Below are 21,662 nucleotides of genomic sequence, written 5' to 3'. Positions count from 1 at the left end.
GAGAGGTTGGCCCGAGGTCAAATTCAAGGGTGGCTGACTTGACTGGTGAGCGCGTCCAAGCGTGGCGCCGTCAACGTAAGCTGAAAGAAAAAGTAAGCGCTGTTACCAGGCCAACTTTTTCTAGCAAGCCACTCGCACTCGTATTTTCGCTCTACGTTTCAGCTTTTGCCAAGCTGCGTCGAATATCCTCGAAGATTTTCTGGAGCGATTGATCCGGGGTTCTCCACATACAGAGTCACCTCGGATGAGCTTCTTTCTTAATGTTACCTATTTATATCACATGTCTGTGCAAAGAAATCACGCGATTCTTTGACATGGTGTTATGCACATCATCCAGAAGGTTCAACCAAAGCAAGGCACAGATCATAGAAACTGATCGACGCCAAAAGTGTGTGAATTGCTTCATTATTATATAAGTAATTAATATAACCGACAACGCCTTTGCTGAAAGAACTCCGTCATACACATCGCCCTGTTCAGCAAGGACTCCTAGAGTCTGACACATGCACAATTGTTTCATTCTTGACCATAATACGACCAACGCCTGTATAGGTCGCAGCAATCGAGGGGCTTGGGATAGTCACCGAGGCCGTATGTCCATGACGCCTACAGCCCTCGCTTTCGGCCACTGAAGCCATTGATGTATTACTCGCGCTCGGTTCGAATTCGGTGAGCTCTTGTGTAGAGCTACTTCCATCTTTGGGTATCGTTCCAAGACGGATTGAATGCTTTCTTTGGTGGTTTCGGGGGTAATTGCGACGGTATTCGTTGGAATGCGAGTCAATGGTCGATGCAGGGTTCGTGCATGTGAAGAGATATAGGCAGGCCGGTCGGATGATTGGTAGACAGGCTGTTCAATTAGCAATTAGTATAACATACATGCATGAGACAGTGACTGGGGGTGAGCTTACTCGATATTGTTACCAGGTTTACCTCGACCGAGGCCCATATGATGATGGGCGCCAGTTGATAAGTCATATCCTCCGATTTGTTGTTGAAGCGGGTAGCCACAGTGACAATGACTATACCAGCAACACAAACACTATTGATATGTTAGATGGGAGCTTAAGAGGCCTACGGAGAGAACTTACAGAGCACCAAACGTGAACAAGAGGCAGATCGCCAGTTTCTGAAGACCGGGGAGCTGAAGCTTCTGGATTTGGACGATAGGTAGAATCAAGATGCCAATGTCTATTAAAACGTGTGCAAGAACAGTACCAAAGAAGAAGTCTGCACTCTTGATCGGACACACAAAGTCCTTGACGCTAGGATCCCAGAAAGCACGTACGGGATAGCAATGGAACGTGGTAAGGAAGATCTAGAAGATATATGTAAGCTTGAGCTAGTCTTAGGTAGCACCTAAGATGGCTTACACGAATAAGTATCCAGAGAATAGAACAAGTTAACAGAATTAAGACAGCAAATTGGATATTAGCGACGCGGAACATGCGCCAGTAGAAGGACAAGATGGAGATCTTTCCAAAGAAGAGTGTGAAGGCGTAAAGGTGTTCGATGATGAACAGGTACCATTTAGTAGTGTAGCTGGCATTTTCAGTAGTCATACCATCGATATCGTCCGAGTGTAAGCCGAAGCCGTGATTTATCCCTAAAAGAAAGAGAAATTAGTAAGTAAAGCACAGGGATGACGATCAAACATACAGATTGGAAGCATGGTGGCCCAGGCTACCGCAGTGGCCTATTCACTGTTAACAAAGCGTCCCACGTTGTAGATTGGATGGTTAACGTACATAGCACAGTATCGCAAAGTAATCATCCCACCAGAGCTTTACTCTTGTTATCCTTCGGCTGAATAGTCGTAGGATGAGACAGATGGTTGCAGCTGGGAAGGTGACGAACTCAGCTGCCCATAGATCAGGCTGCAAAGAACGCATTATGATAAATAGTATGGGGAAAGATAAAGACAAAGAAAGGCAAGGTGATGTACAAGATTGGCGATCTACCGGTCGGGAAGAGAGTGGGACCATCCGGGGATGTTATACAAGCTGTAGATCGTTCATGCGGCTGGGGATGGGATGATGAGAGCCTCGACCTTGGCCGAGAAGAGTCGGGATTAAGGCTGTACATGCAGCCATCACGCATAATCGTCAAATTAGTGCACGTCAATTCGGGAATAGTCCAGTCGATAATGAGCCTCAAGCCGAGGAGATCTGGGCATCTGCAAGTCTAAAAGCCAACAATCCGCCACCAGACATCCTCAATTCGAATACTTCACAAGAGGCTAGGCGGTATTTGGGCAATCAAGAAGCGTGTTGTTTCATGCATTTTAGCCTGAATAAAACATCCGAGTATCCGGGAGCAGAAGATCAACGCGTTGCTCAGTTAGAGGACCGTTCAATCTTCAGGGCGTTGAAGCAGGGCTGAGCCTGAAGACGATGGCCAGAGCCCTCTACCAACACAGAATACAGCGTTTCATTTCAGAAGCTTTGTCACTTATTTAGAACCATCTGATTCGCTATTCAATCTGTGGCGTCGAGTAGTTGACTGTTAGCTTTGAACTCTATTTCTGATCGTAGTGAACTGCAGTTTGAGCCTCGTACTGGCGCGATCTTTTCTCTCCGTAGTTCGTTTCAGATCGTGGAGCTATTGGATTGGCAATAGACTTATGGCGTGATTCTTCACTAATAGCCTCCGAAAGTTGGAAATTAGACACAAGATCTAAGAAGACAGGATGAAGTTTGCTCCAACAAACTTGATAAGGCCAAGACCCGGCACTAATACAAGCCCAGGCTATCCCGCAAAATCACTTGAGTCTAAGTCTTTGACCGAAAGCCAATTGAATTTTTTACCCTTTTCCTACTCGTTGTTTCCCGAATTGACGTGCACTAGACCACATCTGTCCCGTGTCCTCCTCTTTACCTATGATGAGAGTGGTGCGACCATTAGCAAGCTTTGGACAAAACGAGCATTCGCCTCACCAGAGTTGTGGCACCGATCAGGTTTTGAGGCGAACGGTCCTTGGGCAATCTCGCTCCAAACGCCCTACAAGAGCCGGGGCCACAGACTGGCATCTGCCTGTAAGACATCGAATGCAGGGTATCGTCTGCTCTAAATAGGGTTCAAACAGATGCTAGGATCGTCTTCCTAACCATTAGTCGATGATCGTTACAATTTTAACTTTTCATGCCTCAAAACGCATCTGCTGCTTCATACACGAAGCTTTTGTAACCTTATGGGGGAAAGCTAGAGCAAAAGTGATATCAGAATACTCCAATTTTTGGGCAGGCTATGGACGACCTTGCTCGATATCAAAAGATATTGCGGGGAGTCTGTAGATCATCGTGCCGCGCATGAGATCCGGGACACGTCCGCCTGTTTGTGCTCGATTAGAGTGTCAATCTTTGTACCTATCCAGGTGTTTTGATGGAAGAATTGTCCTCTAAGGCTTAGAGAACCGAAATGGACTAGCCTAAGTGCTCCTCTAAGCAGACATAAGGCGACCTAAATATTTTGTCTCTTATGCCCAACTGAACAACCTGTGGTTCGATCTAGTTGTAGCGAGGTTTCACTGTCGACGTTCGACGTCGAAGGCGTCTGTCATTCATGGCAAGAACTGTAACATTAGGACCGATTTTATAGAGAAATTATAATGAATTCACCTATAGTTGGATTGCAGCTGGTCCGGAAGTCCATGATATATTTGGCTTACGAGCTAACGTTCAAAAGACCGTGGTGGCTATGCTGACAGATAGGTAGTCATGGATAATTGAATACTTTGCTGACCAGTAAGAAATTGCAAAGCCAGCTAGAACGTTCAGATTTTCTCCACTCCGCACCTCAGCATCACAGAAAGGCATCAATATCACAACAACACCTCAGAACTCTGTGGCTGTTATTGGTCTGCAGATTACTCGAGACTGTCTAGTCTATTGATCACCAGCGTACCGGATTGCAACGGAGGTCCCTGTGCACAATGGGCAAGCTCTGCCGGCACTGCGCGATTATTGTTTCAGTGCAGACAGATCCAGAAGCATTCGAAGACTATCCTCTTCGCTCTGTCAACGCCTATGTGGACTTGATACATCACAAGTATGTCCAAGAACTCATCGACTCTGCAGAGACCTGCCTCCTTTGTGATTTCATCCAGCATTCTTGGTCACTGCCCAAACTTCTCAAACGCTACCCAAGCATAAGAGAAGAAGACTACAAATCACTCGAGCTCAAGTTCAAACTGACCACCAACGTGTCTGCTGCCGATGATGTATCTTGCAACTTTCTTGGTGGAGATATAATTGTGCCGTGGTATGCTTTTGCGGATAGCTTTAGAGTGACAATCACAACTTGTCGTGATGGCAGTATGAATTGACCGCTCTCTGTTATCCATATAAATACTGACTATTTGAATAGGCAAGGCTAGCGAGAATCCAATTTGGAGCTGGAGGGAACCCTCCAAGGAAGACAAGATCCAGACTATCAAATCTTGGTACGCAGACTGTGTGTCTCAGCACTCTGAATGCAAACCTTCCTCTCACGGGTATCCAAGGCGTCTCGTGCAGATAGGCCCGGAGAAAAACAATCTTCGCCTAGTAGACTCGCTTACACAACCTGAGGAACGTCCGGAATACGCTACTCTTAGTTACTGCTGGGGGGCATCACGTTCGTTTGTGACCACCAGGGACAATATCAGCTCTTTGCTCCAAAGCATACCAACAGACTCTCTTCCCAAAACCTTTCACGACGCTATAGATATCATATGGGAGCTCGGTCTTCGATATATATGGATCGATAGCCTTTGCATCGTACAAGATGATTTTGAAGATTGGCGTAGGGAAGCCATATGTATGAAAGATGTGTACGCAGGAAGTTCGGTCACCATCTCGGCATCAGATGCACAGGAAAGCACGCAGGGTTGCTTTGTTGATTTGGACCTAGATCTTTTGGAGGGCCGCGCTTTGGCGTATAAAAACATGGGCGCGCGTTTTGACGACCAGACTTTCCGGATTCGGGTACATCAAGACGATATCCGGCGCCGGACAAGAATTACAAAACTAAGTACCAGAGGCTGGACGCTACAAGAGCAACTACTATCTCATCGAGTGATACACTGCATGCAGCCTGAAGTTCACTGGAACTGCCACTGCAGCTATTATACAGAATCCCAGGTTACTTTCGAAGCCGAGAGGTTCAAATACTTCTCGTGGAAGTTCTTCCCGCATGATGCTTCCATAGAAGATATGAAGAAGCTGTGGCTAAGATGGATGACCGACTATTCTAAACGAGAACTTACTGTTGCGGGAGATCGCCTTGCAGCTCTGGTGGGCATGGTACAGTACTTTCGTGACAGGACTAGGTTCAAACACTTGTTGGGCTGTTGGCGCGAAACACTTATCGACGAGTTGTTATGGATTCGATGTGGCGAAATTATTGATCCCTCGGAAGCTCTTCCTCAAATCCCATCGTGGTCATGGCTCACACGCATTGGAGTCGTCCATAACAGCTTCTGGTCTCGATCCATGGATGATGAACCTTGTGATGTGAGAGACCACACAAGCATTGTGGAGGTCAACATCACATGGACAGGAGAGCCAATGGTCTCAGAGATCTCATCCAGCACCATGATCCTCGAAGGGCCAACTCGGGAGATAAGACTACGTCCAGACCCCAGGACTGTGGCTTTCAATCCTCCCTGCTTCAACATCAACGATGAGGAGCTTGATTTTCGGGCGGGTCCAATGCCCTGGCGATGTTCAGGAATGTTCGATTTAGAAGAGGAAAGGGATGACGATTTGTTTACCTGTCTCCTTGTGCGATCAGTTACGGTCAAAACTCAGGATCTACATATGAATCGATTTCAAGAAACATGTTTGGTCTTGGTACCTGTTGATTCTGAAGGTACGACTTATAGGAGGATTGGCATTGTTTTATTTCATGGGACTCAACCTGAGTTTGCGTCTGCTGAGACGAAAAGAATTAGGCTATTGTAGAGTTTCACATTGAATCATCTCCTGAAAGAATATGGTTTTACGAGTCATGCATCATTGCAGGTGCCCGGTGGAATCGTGGTCCAAAGTCGCCTGTGGAGAATCGCCATCCACTTCTACCAATGGCTCCACCGGCCAACAAAGATTAAAAGTCTTTATGGAACTCAAAGTGCTCTGGAACATGTTTCTTGTATGGTCAAAATGTTACTTTGACTTTGCCGCCACGCGAATGAGTCGTTGAGTCTGGCTATATAAACTTAAAACTCAAGCTTTATCCAATAACAACACGGTGCGCTGGCGCAATGGTAGCGCGTAGTCCTCCTAAGACTAAGGCTCAGGGTTCGAGTCCCTGGTGTATCGGTAGTTCAGTTAACCACTGATCTGTTCACTTTTTGCGGTTTATGAGTCTTGGGTCATGGTACATTTTTGACCAGGTAGTCTGTTTATATCACCACAGCCACATCACTCTACCAGACTCTAACTTTTCCTTCGCGAAATGGCAAATCAACCTCAGGCAGTAACCTAATAATTATCTCTGCAACCTATTGCTATTTTGCAGAGCCGCTTTCGTTGATCTGGGTGTTATAGCCGATATCTCGCTACGGATCGTTTGTGGTTACACAACAGCTCTTAGTGCAGTAGGAACCCTCTACATACACCGTCGAGCCATCCATTTATCAGCCTCTTCAAAAACGATTGACCTGGCTTTAAACATCCATCTTAGCCATGGTTTCCTCTGCCTCCTGCTTCCACTCCTCACGCCGTCGAGTCAGTGGTGGTCGTCTCTCCACCACATCGCCCATAGTCCACGTCATGCGCTTCTTATCCATCTCCTCAGAAACATCGTTATCAGGACAAATAATGTAGAATTCATTCTTGCCCATTTTCTCATACAGATACTCTGCAACTTGTTCGGGTGTCCAGGCTCCATCTGGTTTCTCTTTGAACACCTTTGCGCCAGCCTATAAAGACATCAGTCGGAAGCTTCGGAATTGGAACCATTGGTCTTACGAGGTTAGTAAAGGTCCAGCCAGGGACGAGAAGATGGACGCTCGTGCTTTGGTCCTTGAGATCGTAGCTCAAGTGCTCAGCTAGAGTCTTGACCGCTGCCTTTGAGGCATTGTATGCTGCGTTACCGGGAGGGTTGGTGATACCCTGCTTGCTTCCGGTGATGACGATGCTTGTTGGCTTTGACTTGGCGGCTTCCTGAACGACAGGGAGGAAAGCGTTGATCCCGTGGATGACACCGAAGAGATTGGTCTCCAAGGTCTTGTTTCGTTAGTCTCAGCTGACGGGACCATGTTCAATCGCACTCACATCTCTAAAATAGCTCTCATCACCCCATGTACCCTTCATTCCCCGTCCTGCGTTCAACACCAAGAGCTCAACGGTGCCGAACTTGTCCTTGGCGAGCTTGTTCAAAGCCTGCCAGTCCGAAGTTGATGTTACATCGACTTTCGAGGTGACGACGTCGGAGTCATCTGGGAAGTGCTGCTTGGTCAAGTTCTCAAGAGCTTCTTCGTCATTGTCGACGAGGAGCACTCGCATGCCCTTGCTTCGGCATATCTTTGCAATGGCAAGGCCGATGCCTGCTCCGGCTCCAGTGATCAAGGCGGTAGAGCCTGAGCTGAAGACGTCTGTGGGAGGCATTTTGAACTCGAATAAGGTGATAAATTTAGGTGTGTTCTGTATGAGTCGTGATCTTTTAGGTTTGTAACGTTATGAGTTTCTTCGAGATGTTCAATTCGGACTTAACGGGGCGGTGATACGTAATCACCACCGTAAGTGGTTGCAGTCAATGCGGGGGGTTCCATTCTGTTAGTCAATGTTAGCGAATGAGACCCAGTTCCGACTCTACGCTAACATTCAGTATCAACCTTTGACATCCATGAAATTATCTATTCTTCCATGCATGTCCAGTTGGTTGGACAATTTATGTTGCATTTCGAGAATAAGTCCCGGTTCTAGAAGTTTTGTAGCTTAATAATGGAAACCAGACCCCAAGTGACTGATCTGCCGTAGCAACTCATGAGATTGAGCAAGCCTCGTGAGTTCAAAATCCCTAAACAGAGTAACATCAATGACGCATCGGGAGGGACCTTGACCACGAGCCCACCCCCAAAGACTTCCACTAATAACTTCCATCGTCCTTATCAAAGTTGCCTCGCAAGTTGATTCCTAACTTGCAAAAACTCCATCAATAACGTTAGCCTCTCTCACAACTGCTTACATACATGGGCTTATTTCCCACATAGCCCAATAACATGCATAAGTTTCCGAGGCTCAAGGCCCATTTCTGACCCGCCAAGCATAAAGTCCCTAGTAAGCAGGAAACGAAAAGGGATATAAAAGACAACCACAAACCCCCCGCCTTTCACTTCTTGTCGACGATTTCTACTGAGTACTGTACCAAGCACCAACTCAAGTTCACGCACCATGGCTCCTCAGAAACAAGGACGCAAGATAGCCATCATCGGCGGAAGTGGTCAAGTCGGAAACCCTACTATCAAAACCCTTATTGCCCAACAAGTTCACACCGTCACCGCCATCCAGCGTGTTGAAGCTACCAGCTCATTCCCCTCTGAAGTCATTGTCAAGACAGGTGACCTACGAGACGAATCTTTCCTGGCGGACGCCTTCAAAGGACAGGATGTAGTCGTCCTAATGCCACCATTTCCACACATTATCAGCGTGCAAGAACCAGCTGTCCGCGCGGCTGCCAAGGTCGGCATCCCATACATCCTGCCCGCTGAATATGGCCCCGACCCATTCGCCCAACGACTCATTGAGCAGAATGAGCTTTTGCAGAACAAGAAGCGGATCCGCGACTTGATCGAGGAGCTTGGCGTAAGCAGCTGGGTTTCGGTAACCGTCGGCCCGTTTCTGGACATGCATGTAAACTCAGGGCTCTGGAGTGTCGACTTCAGAAACCGCAAAGCAACCCTGTTGACTGGCAGCGTCGGCACAGTCAGCAGCACTGATACCAAGCATACTGGCCAAGCAGTAGCAGCAGTTCTCACTCTCCCGGAGGAAAATCTATCCAAGTACAAGAACAATGCCATTTACACACCTGCATTCCACTTCACACAGCGGGAGTTCTTTGAGGCTGCGCAGAGAGCGACGGGGACGACAGAGAAGGATTGGAGTATTGAGAATCAAGGTATAGAGGAGGTGCTGAAGAATTGCAATGCCAAAATTGAACAAGGAGATGCCATGGCTCCATTGAGCAAGTTCATGCTGACGCATTTCCAGGAGGGTAATAGAGGGGATTTGAGAGGCAAGGTTGATAATAATGAGTTGAAGAAGCTATATGAGCTTGGACTTGAGGAAGAGAAGTTGGAGGATGTTATTCAGGCTGCACTTGGCTGATCTTGTATCATCTGTAAGGTCAGAATATCGTCTGTTTGAGTTTTTTGAAGGTCAGTTTTCAAGTCATATAGTCCGAATCAACACAACAAACAATAACACAACTACGAACCTAATACTGGTGAGGGTTTATCAAAATATCGACAACTGTTGGCGTGTATCTAATAACAACGTGACGTTCTACTTCCATTTTCTGTGTACCCTTGTCTGCCATTCATATTTCTGGGTACTTTATGTCTCCTCTTCCACATTCATGTAACCAAAGCTCTCAACAAGATTGGTCAACACGCGGAACTTGAGATCCTCTTTCCTCTTCACCACACTGACTGGCCATTGACTTCGCACAGCAACAGCCAATTCCGGCTCTTGGTCGATATCACCAGCCTCCAAAGCCATGGAAGACTTCAACAGTCCAATCTCTTGCGGACGCATGCTTCCTCGAATAACTCGAAATAGCGCCTGGGCTAGGTAATGGTTTCGACGTTGGTTGTATAGACCTTGAGCTACGAGGATAAGTACCGCTCGGAGAGCCTCTAGCTCTGAGGGTGGAGTGTCGTCGTTGATGGCACCTAGGGAGTCGGAGCCGATGATCATGAGTGGTATGACAATGAAAAGATCCATTGATTCGAAACCGTGCCGGAGAAAGTAGAGTCTAACAAGAGTTTGAAGGTTTCTCTTCGCGATAGCTACGATGTGGCCTGGTGATGGGTCCTCGTTTGTCTCTACGTCGAGTAGAGGTTCGAACATGGTGAAAAGCAGCTGGTGGTACATCATGCTGGATCCCGTTAGTTGGCTTCTCTTACGGTGTTAGATAACTCACTGTATTTGTAGCTGTCCCGGTAGGACAATTCTTTTCGGTGTCAGGGATTCTGGAAGACTGTTGTACCAATTCTCCATTCGTCTGCGGAAATGATGAGCATGGTAGAGATCTACCTTAGAGCCTTCCGTGTAGGCTATATCGGAGTATTCGTTCATGATAATCCGGAATTGGCTCCTTGCCCGAATAACTTCGCCCAGATGTAGGGGCGAAAGGCCACGGTTCAAGGGGTAGTTTACCCATATTTCGCCATACCACAATGAGTCTTTTGAGGGATCTGGTAATTTCCATATAGGAGGCTCTTTGATGATTGGACGGAATATGAACGAGAATGCAGATAGGCTGTGAATGTCAATATACAATCAGAAGTCCACATGTGAGGGCACTCACGTTTCCCAATTGTACAGAGCCCATGCAGTATACTCTCTGCCCCTCTGCAGTCTCTCACTCTGACCCACCACAGGCGTGTCAAAAATACGAAGTTGGTGACCCAGCGCCACAGCTTGTATTAAGTACGCATTTCCGATCTCATCTAGACCGCAAAGGTTATGGTATACAGCAAACAGCATGCCCGCTTGGATAGTCGTGATGCGCGGCACCTTCGCTTCCAGCTCCCATAACCTCTTTGCCTCCGCCATAAAGCGGTATGTCAGATTGTTGGGATTCCAGTACTCAACGCGACCAGAAAGTTGCGGATAGCAGACCTGATTAGCATGTCAATGATTAGATCCTCAAGTGTTGATAATGTTCTCCTTACACAAGCATAAGCAAGAAGCACGTTGACGAGAAGGGGGGAGCAAAAGCTCTTTCGTCCTGCTGATAGATCTTGGAGAAAAAGATCCTTTTGAAATGCTGCGGTGAATTGGTATTCGCAGCGCAATAGTGCGCGTATCAACTCTCTCATCAGCTCATCATCCTTACAGACGGGTGTCCACTTCGATATCTTCGCGTCGGTGAGAAGTGGTTCGACAACTCGTGCTGCATGGAAGGGCTTTAAGTAAAGACTCTTCTCTTCTTCAGAAGTGACTTCGGCGGGAACACTTGGTGTTGTCAACTCCGGACCTCCCTTGTAGGAGTAAACGGAAGCTGTTTCGTATAGCATAGACTTCAAATAAGGATTATCAATATAGTATCCTCTTGGCATATTTGCTTTGTAAGGAAATTCATATCGATATCGAGTTTCGGGTGTAACAGCCATTTGGAGTAGAACGTCTCCAGATTTAGCCTGCTGTAGAACTGAGCCAACATCCGATCCCGACCTGATCTTTCTCAAAATATCTTGAGCATCTTGGTCAGGTAGATTTTTCAGCAGGCCAACAAGTTCTTCAAAGATGGATTGCTTGCTTTCTTTGCAGTTGCCTGAACTGCGATGAAAGGCTTGAATTCTAGTTTCTCCAGGCTTAGCCAGAAAGTTACACGTAAGATTGCGTTCACCACAGCGACGGCATTTCGGTCTTTCGCCAGAGCACTAACACAAGTAATCAGTTTTCCTTTCCGAGATGAAAACGACTCAACGCGTGTCGGAACATACCTTGACTTTATGCTTCCGACATGATTCACAGGCCGCAATTACAGGATTAATTCTCGGTGTAGTGATTATTGGCCCCGAGACCGAACCAGGTCTTACGCTCGCCGGTAGAAGACGGCGTGCTGATCTTGAAGGACCTGCAGTTGATGGTGGCGGTTGATTGTCGGTCATTGATTGCGGTGTCGTTCGCTCCAAGGAATTTGTTTGAGTGTAACAACGAGGCACTTAGCAATTGTCACCAGCTATAAGCGTCGGGGCCGCTGTAGGTGAAAATTCCATCGACAAACGCGGTTGCCTAGACGTTTGTAAGAGAGACTCACGATATGCAAAAGGCCCCGCTTATGCTTGTATCCAATCAGAGGTTACGGAGCATCTACGTAACTGTGACGTTATAACGTATCAACTCATGGAATTAGGTGTGACATGTGGATACTTATCCGGCTTTTCTGTAACTATAATTGGACAGCAGTTACGCAGCAGAAGCCTCCAGTATATCCGTCTTATAGCCTTCGAGAATAGTCAACAGGAACCTACATATCCAGTAGCTTAACTCCACAGTTCATACCTAATCTTATGAGTTTTTACAGTAGCTGAGGTTTTATGCAATATTTCACATTCCCATGTTCAGAGCTAGGTAGTTAACAGGTCACCAGACAGCAAATTGATCCTAGTGCATTATCATCGTACGATGGTTGAAAGCAAATGACATCTCACAATTCCTCTTCTCTCTTCCGATCCCAGACCTGCATGAGTTACCAGTCAATCGTAAGCTCTATTAGGCATAACCCGGTTTCCAGGATGCACCAATCCATTGGTCGCCCTGAGTCTGAGAGTGCTTCCATCTGCCGAGATGCAAAAGTTCTCCCTCATGACACTCGCACCTCTACCTTCCAAATTTGTTTTGTCGGGTCTTGAATTTGGATTTGCAAGTGCAAGAGCGAGAAGATCGGGCACAGATTCCCATGAAGATGATGTGATGCCCGACCAGATGGACCATACAGAGTATGCTATGACGAGAAGTGCATAGACGTAGAATACGGCCATGGCTCCTCTCATGGTCAGACTGTTATCAGCAAAAGCAAAACCAGTCACCCACGTCTCCATCTCAGTCTTGAAGAACCGCTCTGTGTCTTCTTTCGACACAGCATAGGGACTTCCGCCTGGACCAAACACTTTGCCATCCTGTGGCATGAAGCTCTTCCACCACTCGCCATCTGGATCAGCCAGCGTGGTGATGGCGGTAATATTAGGGTTTGAACGAGCCAAGCCATTGGCTGCCAGTCCGCCAAGAATCGCCTCCAAATGCGCCGTAGAATTTGATCCTTTGCCGTCGGTGGTCCACACACCGCTGTTGAGAAGCATTTCGTGAATGACAGTTCTATTACCTCTCTCGTCCAACGGGTTGAGATACTTGGCAAAGCTGGGTGCAAGATGAACGCGCTGGCCATAGCCTGGGCTACCGATCCATGAACCCCCAAGTGCTGTTGCGATGGCACCTGAGAACGGAGGGTATCCCTTGCTGGTCATTGCGACTGCATCGCCGCTCAAGTCTGTAGTGATCCATCTTGCATCGATCATGCATCCGTAGATTTCAGCTGCTTGACTCGACTTGCTAGAAGGCACAGCTATGGCTACACCAACAGAAGTATTCGCGATAGCTGGCCCAGAGTCAAACCATAATACTTCAGGTTTCCTCAAGTCAGGAAGAACATCCGACAGCCAATCACTGAGGAAGTCTCTTTCGACTTCCAACGTCGTGGGAGGAAAGGTGACCAAGTCAGGAAATAGTATTGTCTTCGTCTTGTTGTCGCTTACAGACGTCAGCTCACATCTGGTGTTGGTAATAGGCATAGGCGCACTAAGTTTATGCGAGATCTTCTGGCCGTTGTTAAACCTAGTTTGCTTCCTCTTGGCCGAGTCATCGGCCGCCTGTTCCCAATGCAGCGACGTTGTGACACAAGCCTCAGCCGGTCCAAGATGTGGCATTCGAGCAACTGTGTGGTTAGGACTGTTTAAGTTGACCCACTTCTCTCTGACATCAACCACCAGATTGACCAGTGTCGAAGAATGGCCAGCTAGCATGATCTCGTTTGGTGGTCTTCTGACGAACGGACCATTGTTAACTTCACCAGACAGTCTGAGTTTCGATATCAGCTGGCTGTTGATAACATCCCACTGCCAAGAGGGGCACAGCTCGTTTCCGGTGACGTTGCATGCCGAACCAATTGTGTGGTCTTCTGTCAGTACAGCCGGGAACATCTCGTCCCGGGTACCGTTGTAGTACACGAAGCTTCCGCCGGCTCTCCAGTCACCTTCCTGTGGCATCATCGCAACAGCGCTGAGAGAAGAAGCTCCCAATGCCATGATGGTGCAGACAAAGACTGTGATAATGAAACCAATTTTCTTCCAAGTCTGTGAGAACTTCCCCTTCAGGATACTAAAGAATTCCTCAGACCACAAGAAGCTAATCTCGGAAATCTGTTGGCCTGCTACCAGAGCACCATAAGGCACAGACTGACCAATGGTAAACTCATGCCGAATCATAGAGAAGACGATAGCGTTGAGAGATAGCACGATGAACATCTCCATCAACTTCGCCGCGAGCTGAATGCCCAATTTCTTCTCAACATCATAGCCAGGTTTTCCTTCGAGCTCTTTACCAATGTAGTAGTTCTTGAATATGTAGAAGCTCAGTGTGATGATACCAGCGATCGCCGGCAGATGAACCAGTGCTGCCAGGACCGCCGTGAGTCGATCTTTGACGATGGGCACTTGGCGATTCTTTTTGCGTGCCGACGCCGCGACAATTTGCATGCGCCATTTCTTGAGGATTGTCTTTAGACGCCAACCCGCTGGTTTGATCTTCGTACTCTGCCTCTCCAGGGCAAAAACCGCGACATCGTCCTTTCCATTGTCCGCTTTAAATGTGGATAGTGGGGTTCCTTCATGGTGCAAGGGATCAAGCGAAGCATGTTCGTCTGAATGGACGGGCTCATACCGCGGCTGGGTGCTCGAACCAGTTCCTTCAGTCATAGTAGCAGCTTCAATTTCACATCATTTGGCACAGCAGATACGAAATGGACATAACGGACATTTATTATCAGTTAACTAACCACCTGCTTCGCCCGTATGCAACCATTATCATCGTGGGGGCTGAAAAAGTGACAGGCCCTAGGCTTACATCGCCAGGCATACTTGAACCGCCAATGAGACGGCCTAGAGTTTCTGCAACACAGCCTTAAACAGGGGTTCTATACTCGTAAATGTCACTCGATGATTAATAAACTGCCATCACGAGCGAGAGCGTGGTATCAGCAAGGTATCGTAGGATTCATGTCACAAACGTGTGGTAAGCGCTAAGAAAAAAAGACTCACAGCCCTGCAGAAAAAAGAGAATCGGCAGTGATCTTCCCCCACTCAGGCGCTTGCTGTTTCTTCATTTTCATGCTTCCGAGGTGTCATTGTAAGGATCAAATTGCATGTCACGCAACGTCGGATTTAATACTGGTCAGCGTACGTGGTTCTTCCGACGTGTGGTCTAACATGCTTAACTAACATAATTGCATCAAATAAACACTAGGAAGGTAGTAGGGCAGGTAAGCGAGTAATTTACGCGAAGACGGGGATAGCACCATGACTCTCACAGAAATATTTTCACGACATGTCACTGTCGCGTGATGTGCCAATTGCAAGCAAAGACAGTATCTGTCGGTAGTAAAGAGAACAAGCCGTGGTAAATGCTGTCTCGGGTGCAAGAATCAATAAATACACCAACACAAAGGTCCAGCACTATCAAGGTTCAAGATCTATACAATAAAAATACAAAAAGATTGATCAGTAAGAGAGTTTAACTATCTGTCAACTCAATCTCGCTGCCCCCTCACCAGCTGTATACTATAGGTGCTTAGTAGCCGAAAAGTTCTAAACCACCACCAGGGTAACCGGTCTTTTAACGTAGCTGGGTACGTAAGCCGAGTCATTGAAGCAACCGTGGTGCCAGCTGATGTCAACCGCCAAGGCCAATCCGCCTTGTGAGCCCAAATGCCTAACGCGATAACAGGTATACCCACATTCGTGCATGTTGAGGTAGCTAACGTCTTAGCCACTTACTTATCCATGGACGAATGGGGGATCACCTTCAACCAGTTTTGTAATTAACAGATAGCGTATTGTTATAGTGTGTTTATGTAGAAGGACAATGTAAACGACTGGAACCGGATTCCATACTCTGCATGACATTTATGCGCTTACTGGATTGCCGGATTTTTTTCTGTACAGATCGCTGTCCTCAGCGTGCAATGCCTCCGAGTACGCGGTTTGCTCGCTCCCAGCCTCTCTGTTTATGACCCTTGTTCTACCCCTGCCACCACCTTGCAACCCGCTGTGAAAACGAAATGTCCGAGACATCTAGGGTAAGGCCGCGAAAAAGAAGCATCAATTCATTGCGAAGGACATTGGACAAGTATTTGTTAAGTGTGAGGATTAGTTACAATGGCATTGGAGTTTCTTCTTGAGTATGGTTTAGATTGCATCAATTTCCTGCCATTAGGTACTTTGAGCTTGTCATAGGTTCTCTTGTCTCAACCTTGCAGGGCCTACACCTTACTCTTTAGCATAACTGTTTTGACCACAACTCGCCTACCTAACAGCCAACAGTCTCTGCTTGGCTTTGGCGGGTCTTACCAAATCGTATACCAAACAAACATCCCCGATCATCGACGAAAACGCGTCACAGCAACACGTCTGATCCACAGCGGAAATGAGGCTCCAATTTTCATGTCTTAAACACGATATCGATAACGACAGCATTGACCTTCTATCAGCTATAAAAGTCCACGTTTCCCTCGTTCTTCTGTTTGTCTTTTCCTTTCTTCTTCATACTTACCTTGTTCCGAGGAGGCCAGCTCACAAATTGGCCTCCTCAGTATGGAAGGCCTGCATTGCACATCGCGGAGTCGTTTCCATGCTCTATTGTCCTTCGGGGCCATAGGGGGCGTAATTTTTGATTTAAACACTGTTTTCATTGTGTCTTGGGCTTGATGCTTGAGTATGAAGAAGACGTAGATAGGTTCCAGTAATTGGCTCAACGTTGATGCGTTGACGCGCCCTTGAGAAATGACGCGACGCGCTTAGGCTAGCGCAGGACAGTTGTTGATAAACATTCCAATGGTGCGATGCTCTTGACGCGTTAAAGCTGGCTATGAGAAAGATAAATGTCAAGTGACTGTATGTGGTCTAGATCAGACAATCATGACAACCCAACGTTTATCCTCTATCTAAATGCCGTACTGTCGTTCTACCTCCTTTTCAACTCAAGCCTTACCCATAATTATCGCAGCAGCCTGCTCCGAAAGCGCGTACAGAGGCGCTTGAATATGCGCACTCAACGGCACAGGAATAACCGACGCGTCGACAACCCTCAGGCCTTCAATCCCCTTGACGCGAAACTCTGTATCTACTACTGTACCCATAGAGCAAGTACCCGTCGGGTGCCACGATGTACCACTAGTCATCGCTATCCTCTGGTCCAGCTTTCGGTCATCATCATCCAGAGCCAGTGGTTCCGCGGGGAGAGCCTCAGGCACTGATTCGCCAATGACATGCTCACTGAACTTGGTGCCCAGCATGAACTTTGTCAATTGACGCAGTCCTTCACGAAAGACGTGCCTGTCCACCTCGGTAGCGAGGTAGTTCAGGTCGACTGCCAAGAGTTAGCTGTTTATACTTTTCGTAGGACATTGCTTCTCACCTTCCGGATAATCGTCAGGATTCGCCGACTTCAAGGACACAGAGCCTCTAGACGTCGGCAGAAACGTTACCAGAGCAGTGGTCATATGCTCTGCATCAACCGGAACGCCGGGGAATGGAATCTTGGCAAATGCAATGATGTTTTCCAGAAAAGTTCGCTCCTGGGCGAGCAGAGGATGCTTAGAGCTATCAGGTCGTTCACCCTCGTCCTTCTCGATAGCTTGAGCAAGGCCGTCGCTTGCAACGCTCGTGTTAAAGACCCAATCGACCGGTGTACCTTGTCCATACTGGGGTTGTTGGAAGAGAGGATTCGATGAGCCAAGAGTATAGCCGGCTGAGGGATCGCGAAGGCGCCAGTGCTGGAAGAAGATCATGTGGTCGGCCAGGTTCTCGCCCACTGGCAGGTCAACCACTGGCTCAATTCCAACTTCTTGAAGATGAGCTCTTGGACCGATACCCGAGAGCTGGAGGATTTGAGGAGAACGGTAGGCTCCGGCAGACAGGATGATGTTCTTGCCAGCAACGACACTGCCATCCGCCAACTCAACACCTGTCGCCTTGACCTGTCCATCAGATTCCTGCACGACAACTTTGCGAACAGAAGTCTCAAAGCGGATCTCAACTCCCTCAAGCGAGTATTGACTCGCCGCCCATTCGCGTCTACCTTGTTCTCTGGCTTCACAGATATAGCCTCGACCGAGGTTGTTTCCAGTATTCTGATCGCCATCTGGCAGCGTAGAGACACCGAGTTCTTCCCAACTAGCAGCGGCCTGCTCAGCGAGGGGAAATAAGCGGTTTGAAGCCTTCGCGCAAGTAATACGCATGGGTCCATCGTGACCATGCTGATCAGGATTGGCATCGTCAAACCAATGCTCAGATTTCTTGAACCAGGGTAGTTGACCTTTGTAAGTGTATCGGTCATCGCCGACGAGCGATGCCCATTCGTCGTACTCTATTGACGCACCACGTGTCCATCCACCTGATATCCTTAGCATACAGCCTTCACTCATTAAATATGCACTTACCAGAGTTGATCAATGAGCCGCCACCAAGGCCCTTTCCAGCATTCAGTGTAACTCGTCGACCACCAAGAGCAGCAACAGGCTCCGACTCGTACTGCCAGTCTAGTTCGCCGCCCAAGTTCAGGACCTGCATGTCTCGAATCCCAGGACGCTCACGAGTGTCCTCTCCAGCTTCTATGAGGAGGATTGTGGTGTTTGGATCATATTCTCGCATGCGGCTAGCGAGAACGCAGCCTGAAAGGCCACCTCCTACTATAATATGATCGTACATTGTTGTAGAGCGATTGGTCAACGCGGTTAAGCTTCGAATGGATATAAGCCTGGGAAGTTTAGATGTGAAGCAGAGTCTATCGTACAGATCCGAGAAAAGACCTCGTATATAAGAGAAAGGAATATGGCCGAGGCATGATAGTTGAAGCTGACGTGAGACAGAAAGGGTGGTTGAGATACTCCACTACTGTGCCGCACGGATATCTAGGGGACAGACGTCTGGTGTTGAAAGACCCATTTCGAGCACCAAAGATCATTTTTCTGAAATCCGGACATTGAAATCAATGATTTCCATGATGTAGAGTAGCTTAGCTTGTTTTCGTTGTTGTAAATTTCTTCGGTGGAAATTCCGAACGGTTCCAAACATCAATTAGAAGCGTTGGTTTCGTGGTCTAACGGTTATGACTGCGGATTCTGATTCCGCCAGCGAGGGTTCGACTCCCTCCGAGACCTGTCTTTTTGCTTCATTCCCCAAGGTTGAAGAAGACGAGTAGCATGAGAACCGTGTTAAAAGAGATGTAAATGGACAAAGGATGGTCACAGGTTAATCCATCTGTCATGTGCTAGATAGGGTGTGGATTGTGAGCTTATGCGCGCCGCCTAGCAGCCCAGGCAGTTGAGTTATAGCGCATTACAGTGAACCTACAGTGAGCCGGTCCCTGAAAACCTAGGCGCCCAACTGCGTCTGGGATTCCATGAGCCTTCACCAGTTCGATCAAGTATGGCAATTGAGATATGTCCTCGAAACTATTGACAGCATTAATTACAACAAAGAAAATTGAAATATAATACGGTGCCCGTGTAAAGAGATTGCAGGTGAAATGCATTCCCGAACCGAGCTTTACTTCGGTTTGTCCCGAGATAACGAACCCCCGCACTTTTTGGACGACCTCTAAATCTTTGGCGATGCCAATCAACACCAAGGCTGCAAGACAGACGCAGCTTGCACATCAACCATCCCTCATAGCGATCGAGAGAAAAGACTCTGGTATCTCGGGAAGTCGCATTCTCTAGGAAATTTTCAGTCATTAAAATACCGATCAAACGACGCCTCAGAAATGCCGCGGAAGCGGGGTATGCCGACATCAAAGACTCCTGGGCGTCAAGTCAAGAGCAATCCAACAAGGGGTGGACAGCCACTCTCGATATCGACTGCTGCGGCTGTCGGGGTTATTGCTATCGCAGCACTGATTCCTTGGAAGTTGGGTCTCTTCGATGGAATACAAAGCAAGACTGCTGTTACCGATCTGAAAGGGCTACCAGACAAAGCCCAGATAATTGACCAAAGAAGATTCAACGTCCTGGAACGCGTTGCGCCACCGAATGAAGCCAATGCTACAACAGTATAGCATCTCTACCAGAAACTCGCGAAAAAAATACTGATGTAGGTACAGAGGTTTCTGTGGCCGGGTGTCACGCATGAGTCCCTCCTCGAACGACCTTTCCATGTCTATGATGCAGAATTCCTGGATATCATTGGGAAGAATCCAAGCGTAACACTGCTTGCCACTTCGGAGAAAGACCCTCTCTTCCATGAGGCCGTCGTATGGTTCGCGGACTTCTCTAGTATAGCTATCTCACAAGCCAGACTGACGAGAGCAATGCAGGTACCCGCCCACTGAAGAAGTGTTCTTTGTCCAGTCAGCTGGCTCTCCGGATGCAGGAACCGGCCTAGATAAATCTTCTATTATCCAAAAGATCTCTCTGGCTGACGCTGAAGGCATGAAACATGGGTCGCATACACAAAGTGAGGTTGAAATAACGATCGTGGACTCAAAGCCACAAGTCATAAACCCCAATGGTAGACAATCGCACCCAGTTACATATTGAATTACTGACCACACGATAGGCGGAACCAACTACAAAGGCCAGATTATCTTTGCGGGCGAGGGTCAAGGAGAGAACATACCTTCCGCCCTTTACTTGATGAACCCCAAGAAGCCCTACAACGCAACAGGTAAAGCCCGGTCGACAATTATGCAGAGATGGAATCACTGATGTGAATATCCTAGTCCTCGTGAACAACTACTTCGGGAGGCAGTTTAACTCCATTAACGACGTCTCCGTCAATCCACGTAACGGCCATATCTATTTCACTGACACGATGTATGGCTACTGGCAGCACTTCCGTCCTGAGCCGGGCCTGCGTAATCAAGTCTATCGTCTTGATCCCGAGACTGGGGCTTTGACTATCGTAGCAGACGGCTTCGCTGCTCCGAATGGTGAGTTGGTCTAGAATAAGCAGTCTAAGCGCGATTGATACTGACGAAGCAGGTATAACGTTCTCTCCCGACGGGATGCACGCATATATCACAGACACGGGTCTGAGTAACTCTCTGTTTGGGACTAATCCCACCTATCCTGCATCGATGTAAGTAACAATCTGTATAGTGTCAGATAATGTCTGACTGTATTTAGCTACCGCTTTGATGTTCAGAAGGACGGTTCCTGGGACAATCGTAAGACGTTCGCATACGTACACGCCCGCTTACCCGATGGTATGTCTCACTACAGTCTTCGACTCATCATAGAAATACTAATTATTAATGTTCTACAGGCATCCACTGCGACTCAAAGGGTAATGTTTATGCAGGCTGTGGTGATGGTGTCCATGTCTGGAACCCATCAGGGAAACTCATCGGGAAGATTTACACTGGTATGAATGCAGCGAACTTTCAGTTCGCAGGAAAGGGACGTATGGTGATCATGGGCAGGACAAAATTGTTCTATGCAACTCTTGCTGCTTCTGGGGCTTCTTTGAGTTGATCATGGAGCGAAGGATTGGAATGGCTGTGCTGCTTCGTAACATGAGCGCAGTAACGTCAGGGTGACAGAAGGATTGGCTACCGAGAGCATAAGAGATGAAAGAATTTAGTTATCTTATGGTAGATTAAGCTAGCAATTAGGCTACTTTATTTCTGTAGTCTAAGTCTTAGGATGATTCTTCTGACACCCACCCGAGTGAGTTGTAC

At 47.6% G+C, this 21,662-nt stretch overlaps 8 protein-coding genes across 8 annotated transcripts; 3 read left to right on the top strand and 5 right to left on the bottom strand.

The window, feature by feature from the left end:
* Nucleotides 1-476: 476 nt before the first annotated feature.
* FIESC28_01536 (uncharacterized protein) lies at nucleotides 477-1,892 on the bottom strand (the record flags this gene model as incomplete). The annotated part of the gene is made up of 6 exons (XM_031155686.1): nucleotides 477-850; nucleotides 912-1,042; nucleotides 1,092-1,318; nucleotides 1,374-1,606; nucleotides 1,660-1,696; nucleotides 1,749-1,892. The coding sequence occupies 6 exons, from the start codon at nucleotides 1,890-1,892 to the stop codon at nucleotides 477-479; spliced, it is 1,146 nt and encodes a 381-aa protein (XP_031020164.1).
* A 2,039-nt stretch (nucleotides 1,893-3,931) lies between these two features.
* On the top strand, nucleotides 3,932-6,088 carry FIESC28_01535 (uncharacterized protein; the record flags this gene model as incomplete). Its single annotated transcript, XM_031155685.1, has 3 exons — nucleotides 3,932-4,313; nucleotides 4,366-5,850; nucleotides 6,003-6,088. 3 exons carry the CDS (start codon nucleotides 3,932-3,934, stop codon nucleotides 6,086-6,088), a joined length of 1,953 nt encoding a protein of 650 aa, XP_031020163.1.
* A 558-nt stretch (nucleotides 6,089-6,646) lies between these two features.
* Nucleotides 6,647-7,589, bottom strand: FIESC28_01534 (uncharacterized protein; the record flags this gene model as incomplete). The annotated part of the gene is made up of 3 exons (XM_031155684.1): nucleotides 6,647-6,901; nucleotides 6,951-7,208; nucleotides 7,257-7,589. 3 exons carry the CDS (start codon nucleotides 7,587-7,589, stop codon nucleotides 6,647-6,649), a joined length of 846 nt encoding a protein of 281 aa, XP_031020162.1.
* Nucleotides 7,590-8,375: 786 nt separating this feature from the next.
* Nucleotides 8,376-9,308, top strand: FIESC28_01533 (uncharacterized protein; the record flags this gene model as incomplete). The annotated part of the gene is made up of 1 exon (XM_031155683.1): nucleotides 8,376-9,308. One exon carries the CDS (start codon nucleotides 8,376-8,378, stop codon nucleotides 9,306-9,308), a length of 933 nt encoding a protein of 310 aa, XP_031020161.1.
* Nucleotides 9,309-9,536: 228 nt separating this feature from the next.
* On the bottom strand, nucleotides 9,537-11,821 carry FIESC28_01532 (uncharacterized protein; the record flags this gene model as incomplete). The annotated part of the gene is made up of 5 exons (XM_031155682.1): nucleotides 9,537-10,080; nucleotides 10,126-10,464; nucleotides 10,513-10,826; nucleotides 10,880-11,590; nucleotides 11,750-11,821. The coding sequence occupies 5 exons, from the start codon at nucleotides 11,819-11,821 to the stop codon at nucleotides 9,537-9,539; spliced, it is 1,980 nt and encodes a 659-aa protein (XP_031020160.1).
* Nucleotides 11,822-12,409: 588 nt separating this feature from the next.
* Nucleotides 12,410-14,683, bottom strand: FIESC28_01531 (uncharacterized protein; the record flags this gene model as incomplete). Its single annotated transcript, XM_031155681.1, has 1 exon — nucleotides 12,410-14,683. The coding sequence occupies one exon, from the start codon at nucleotides 14,681-14,683 to the stop codon at nucleotides 12,410-12,412; it is 2,274 nt and encodes a 757-aa protein (XP_031020159.1).
* A 2,279-nt stretch (nucleotides 14,684-16,962) lies between these two features.
* FIESC28_01530 (uncharacterized protein) lies at nucleotides 16,963-18,691 on the bottom strand (the record flags this gene model as incomplete). The annotated part of the gene is made up of 3 exons (XM_031155680.1): nucleotides 16,963-17,351; nucleotides 17,400-18,377; nucleotides 18,424-18,691. The coding sequence occupies 3 exons, from the start codon at nucleotides 18,689-18,691 to the stop codon at nucleotides 16,963-16,965; spliced, it is 1,635 nt and encodes a 544-aa protein (XP_031020158.1).
* A 1,057-nt stretch (nucleotides 18,692-19,748) lies between these two features.
* Nucleotides 19,749-21,456, top strand: FIESC28_01529 (uncharacterized protein; the record flags this gene model as incomplete). The annotated part of the gene is made up of 8 exons (XM_031155679.1): nucleotides 19,749-20,033; nucleotides 20,085-20,239; nucleotides 20,298-20,491; nucleotides 20,540-20,647; nucleotides 20,703-20,912; nucleotides 20,965-21,061; nucleotides 21,109-21,188; nucleotides 21,248-21,456. 8 exons carry the CDS (start codon nucleotides 19,749-19,751, stop codon nucleotides 21,454-21,456), a joined length of 1,338 nt encoding a protein of 445 aa, XP_031020157.1.
* Nucleotides 21,457-21,662: the final 206 nt, after the last annotated feature.

The sequence above is a fragment of the Fusarium coffeatum genome (genome assembly GCF_003316985.1).
Source record: "Fusarium coffeatum strain FIESC_28 chromosome Unknown BRIP53273_contig_39, whole genome shotgun sequence".
NCBI lineage: Eukaryota > Fungi > Ascomycota > Sordariomycetes > Hypocreales > Nectriaceae > Fusarium > Fusarium coffeatum.
The sequence above is the reverse complement of the archived record's forward strand: the minus strand, read 5'-3'. Positions and strand labels throughout refer to the sequence as shown.